Source organism: Eimeria tenella, genomic scaffold (assembly GCF_000499545.2).
Source record: "Eimeria tenella Houghton genomic scaffold, Eth_scaff1753, whole genome shotgun sequence".
In the NCBI taxonomy this organism is placed as follows: Eukaryota; Apicomplexa; class Conoidasida; order Eucoccidiorida; family Eimeriidae; genus Eimeria; species Eimeria tenella.
This window is the reverse complement of record NW_013541582.1, coordinates 486-735: the sequence shown is the minus strand read 5'-3', so window position 1 is coordinate 735 and position 250 is coordinate 486. Positions and strand designations below refer to the sequence as shown.

At 64.0% G+C, this 250-nt stretch overlaps 1 protein-coding gene across 1 annotated transcript in view; it reads left to right on the top strand.

The window, feature by feature from the left end:
- ETH_00044000 (Phosphate/phosphoenolpyruvate translocator, related) overlaps nucleotides 1–250 on the top strand; it is a gene marked incomplete at both ends in the record, with an annotated part of 1,286 nt that overhangs the window by 685 nt on the left and 351 nt on the right. The window contains one exon of the mRNA XM_013373803.1: nucleotides 21–246. Within this exon, the coding sequence (XP_013229257.1) occupies nucleotides 21–246 (226 nt within the window). The remainder of the gene's footprint in view (nucleotides 1–20; nucleotides 247–250) is intronic.

Sequence of the window (250 nt, the reverse complement as noted above, 5' to 3'; positions counted from 1 at the left end):
GGCCCGCTGCTGCTGCGCCGGGGGGCCCCGGGGCCCCCGCCGTCCTCCTCAAGCTGACCCAGAGCGCCGTTTGGTACTACTTGTACAACGAAGTCGCCTACCTTTGTTTGCAAAAGCTCAACCCCGTGACGCATGCAGTTGCGAACACTTTGAAGCGCGTCTTCATCATCGTCGCTGCTGTCCTCGTCTTCAGGACTCCCCTGACGCCCTTGGGAGCGGCCGGCAGCGTCTTGGCCATCCTCGGCACCCT